At 36.2% G+C, this 4,517-nt stretch overlaps 1 protein-coding gene across 2 annotated transcripts; it reads left to right on the forward strand.

Moving 5' to 3' along the window:
• The first annotated feature begins 978 nt into the window (after nt 1–978).
• On the forward strand, nt 979–4,302 carry LOC136066037 (pentatricopeptide repeat-containing protein At4g01030, mitochondrial-like). Of its 2 annotated transcripts, XM_065769900.1 has the most exons (2): nt 1,696–1,779; nt 1,893–4,302. In XM_065769900.1, exon 2 carries the CDS (start codon nt 1,966–1,968, stop codon nt 4,267–4,269), a length of 2,304 nt encoding a protein of 767 aa, XP_065625972.1. In that variant the 5' UTR covers nt 1,696–1,779; nt 1,893–1,965; the 3' UTR covers nt 4,270–4,302. The 2 variants fall into 2 exon arrangements, with proteins under 2 accessions (XP_065625971.1, XP_065625972.1); XM_065769899.1 differs by having other exon boundaries at nt 979–4,302.
• Nucleotides 4,303–4,517: the final 215 nt, after the last annotated feature.

Here is a 4,517-nt window from a genome sequence, read left to right on the forward strand (position 1 = left end):
GTTAGTTTTGCAGAGGGAGAAGAGAGAGAAAAAAAAAAAAAAAAAAAAGCGAATCAGAAATTATTAAAATATTATATACACATGCTATAGTAATTGTGTATATATCCACGGTTACTGTAGCTCGTGGATAAATATACATGATTATACAAGATTTTGGAAGCACTGATGTGGAGCAATTTTCAGACAAAATGTGTAAAAATTGTGGCTTTTTCTATTATACATGATTTTCCATCCATTGATGTGGGTGCTCTTATAAATCTCATCCATTCATTTCATTTATTAGTTACCAAAACAAAAACTAAACTGTACTACATATACTCACGGCTGTGTATAAAAATTTAAAACAGGGATGGCTTTTTTTTTGCTTGGAGGATGGAAAAAATATAAGATTATGTTTGGTAACAGTTTTTATTTTTTATTTTCAAAAACTTATTTTTGGAAATATAAAGAAAAAAAATTTTATTGTATTTTTAAAATAAAAAACATGTTTAGTTAGTTGAAATTAAAAAAAAAAAATAGTTTTTTGAAGGAAAAAAATAAAAAATACTAAAATATGTTATTACTAGGATTTGAACTCTAATGCAAACTCATTAAATGAGATAAATTTATAAATTAAATGCGTGTTTTCATTAACTTTTGAAAATTAGAAAGTGAAAATAGCATTTTGCCTATTTTTAGTTTCTTTTACAAATTGAACTTTGAGAACAGTTTTTGTTTTCTATTCATTTTGGATTGCCAAACAAGTTTTTTAGTTTCAAAAATAGAAAAAAAAATTTAGAAACAAAAAATAAGGGGAAAAAACAGTTACCAAACATACCCTAAACATTTTGATTTCGTTTTTGTTTCCACTTTCTAAATGAATAAAAACATTATGTTTTCCTTTTTATTGTCGTTGTCGCTGTGTTAATGAAACAGAAGCGGATTGTAATTTGTAATTTGTAACTATTGCAACTCAATTCAAGAGCACATTTTTGTTGTTTTTTTATTATGAAAAAAAAATGGTAGAAAAGAACAACTTGAGATAGTATCTTCTACCTGAGCATGACTATAGTAATACTCTATTCGCTGGACCTGGACTTGCTGGAGCAAAAGATCCAAATGAACCATAGCTGTGCACCTAGCCCCATCGAAAACGCTAGTGAGTATAAGCTGAAAACATAAACTTTTTTCCCAGACGCTTTTCGTTGCAAGATTTGAACCTGAACCTCCAGCTCTCCAAACAAAGCCTTAAGAACGAGGATAATTGTATAAAATATAAACCTTATCCACAATTATGCCTATATTTATCAGTCTTTTCATACCATCCATCCCCCGCTAACCAAAAATTCCTCTTCTCCCAGCGCGCCATTTCTTCAAAGCTAAAGCTAAGGCTAATCAGCCCAACCAGACTACCTTTACTTTCTTACCAGTTCTCTCAAAAGCCAAACCTCCATGGACAAAATGGCTCCATTTCACCACCTTAACCCTCATATCCTTCAAAACCCAACACTCACTCGCAACCACAACCACAAGCCACATAAAAGCCAGTCCTTCACTTCTCTTGCTCTTGCTCACTCTGTCACAGGCACTACTTCTCCTGAAACTCCAATCCTTGCTTCTCTTCCTTCCTCTTCGTGGAAAGTCTCCTCGAGCATGATCAGTGAGATAACATCTCTGAATTCTGTGAAAGCAGTGCATGCCCAGTTCATAAAATTGTCTAACAAACCCAGTTGGGATACCATTGGAAAGAGTTTGATCACATATTACTTAGAATTTGGCGATTTTGAGTCGGCTGCAATGGTAATACTCTTTCTGGGTTTTTCCAGAAACCATCTTATATGGGATTGTAATTCTTTGTTGCAAGAGTTTACAAGTTTTGGTGGTGATATTCATGATATTCTTGTGGTTTTCAGAGACTTTCATGGTGGAGGAGTGGTGTTTGATAGTAAAGTTCTGGCCTTGGTTTTAAGAATTTGTGCCAGGTTAATGGATTTGTGGCTTGGAGTGGAGATTCATGCTTGTTTGATCAAGAGGGGCTTTGTCTTGGATTTGTATTTGAACTCTGCACTGATAAACTTTTATGGGAGTTGTTGGGGCATTGAGAGTGCAAATCAAGTGTTTGACGAAATTCCGGATACGGAAGATCCCCTGTGGAATGAGGTTATCATGGCAAATTTGAGGAATGAAAGATGGATGGAAGCTCTAGAGTTATTTCGGGATATGAATATGTCAGGTGGGAAAGTCTATGGTGGAACAATTGTGAAAGTACTGCAAACTTGTGTTAAAATGGGAGCTCTCAATGAAGGAAAGCAAATTCATGGGTTTGTTTTACGATGTGGACTTGAATTCAATTTATCGATTTGCAATTCACTGATTAGCATGTACTCCAAAAATGACAGACTTGAACTAGCTAGGATAGTTTTTGAGTCAATGAGAGATCGTAACATATCTTCATGGAACTCAATTATCTCAGGTTATGCTGGACTTGGTTGTTTGAATGATGCTAGGAATCTTTTTCATGAAATGGAAGTTTCTGGTGTAAGACCAGACATTGTAACTTGGAATTGCCTTTTGTCAGGCCATTCTCTTCATGGCTCATATAAAGAAGTCCTAAACATTTTGCAGAGAATGCAAGGTGTGGGCTTGAGACTGAATTCAGGCTCTATCACCAGTGTTATTAAAGCAGTTATCAAACTGGGCTTCATTAATATGGGGAAAGAAATTCATGGCTATGTGATAAGAAATGTGCTTGACAATGATGTATATGTAGGAACTTCATTGTTGGACATGTATGTGAAGAACAATTGCTTAACTAATGCTCGCGTGGTTTTTAACAATATGAAGAACAGAAGTATTTTTGCCTGGAATTCATTAATTTCTGGGTATTCCTACAAGGGGCTTTTTGAAGATGCTGAAAAGCTATTGAGCCAAATGAAAAAGGAAGGAATCAAACCCGATTTAGTGACATGGAATTGCCTAGTTTCTGGGTATTCAATGTGGGGTTGCAGTAAGGAAGCTCTGGCTGTGATTCATCGCATCAGAAGTTTTGGATTAACACCTAATGTTGTATCATGGACTGCTCTGATATCAGGCTGTTCACAGAATGAAAGCTATAGGGACTCTTTTGAGTTTTTCATCCAAATGCTGGAAGAAGGTATCAAACCCAACTCAGCCACCATATCCAGCTTACTTCGAACTTGTGCAGGACTATCTTTGTTACAGAAGGGTGAAGAGATACACTGTCTCAGTGTAAAAGATGGTTTTACTGAAGACATATATGTAGGCACTGCACTTATCGACATGTATAGTAAGTCAGGAAAATTAAAAAATGCCCACAAGGTTTTCAAAAAGATTCAGAACAAAACATTAGCTTCTTGGAATTGCATGATCATGGGGTTTGCCATTTATGGCTTTGGAAGAGAAGTGATTTCACTATTTGATGAGATGTGTGGGGTGGGTGTCCAACCAGATTCTATAACCTTTACAGCTATCCTCTCTGGTTGCAAGAATGCAGGTCTAGTTGATGAAGGATGGAAATACTTTGATGGTATGAGCATGTATTATAATATAATCCCAACAATTGAGCATTATTCTTGCATGGTAGATCTTCTAGGGAGAGCTGGTTATCTTGATGAAGCACGGGATTTCATTCGAAATATGCCACTAAAGCCAGATGCTACCATTTGGGGTGCTCTTCTTGGATCCTGCAAAATCCATAATAACATTGAGTATGCAGAATTTGCAGCGAAGAAACTATTTGAGTTAGAACCACATAATTCTGCTAATTATGTTCTTATGATGAATTTATATGCCATTTCAAACAGATGGGAGGACGTGAAGCGTGTTAAAGACTTGATGGGTGTTTTAGGGGTAAAGAACCTCCAAGTGTGGAGCTGGATACAAATCGATTGCAAGATTCATTTTTTCTCTGCAGAAGGGAAGCCACATCCCGATGCAGGAGAGATATATTTTGAGTTATATAATTTGGTTTCTGAGATGAAGAAACTGGGATATGTGCCTGACATCAGCTGTGTATATCAGAACGTAGATGAGGTTGAGAAGGATAAGGTGCTGCTTAGTCACACTGAGAAGTTGGCTATTACTTATGGGCTGATGAAGATGAAAAGTAGTACACCAATTAGGGTGATTAAGAACACAAGAATGTGTACTGACTGTCACACTGCTGCAAAATATATGTCTTTGGTACGAAACCATGAGATTATCATCAAAGATGGCATTCGATTTCACCATTTCAGAGTAGGAAAGTGTTCCTGCAATGATTGTTGGTAATAAGGACTGTCAATGGCTTTTGCCTTTCTGAATGCTATGTTGACATCATGTTGAACTCTTAAATATGATGAATTAGTTGACTCAAAGCCTCAAGTAGAAGACATATGTTTGTGGGGCAAGGCCAGGAGATCATGGAGGAGAGAAACTGGATGCATCATTGAGTCCATATTCCTCATATAAGAGGTTATCAATGAAGCATGGACGAGGATTCTATCCAATAGGTACACTATATGTACATGTTAATCCAC

This window comes from Quercus suber, unplaced genomic scaffold (assembly GCF_002906115.3).
Source record: "Quercus suber isolate HL8 unplaced genomic scaffold, Cork oak 2.0 scaffold_1636, whole genome shotgun sequence".
In the NCBI taxonomy this organism is placed as follows: Eukaryota; Viridiplantae; Streptophyta; class Magnoliopsida; order Fagales; family Fagaceae; genus Quercus; species Quercus suber.

Coding starts and splice junctions, on each gene's coding strand:
- LOC136066037 (XM_065769899.1), top strand. CDS start 1,432: ATGGACAAAATGGCTCCATTTCACCACCTTAACCCTCATATCCTTCAA.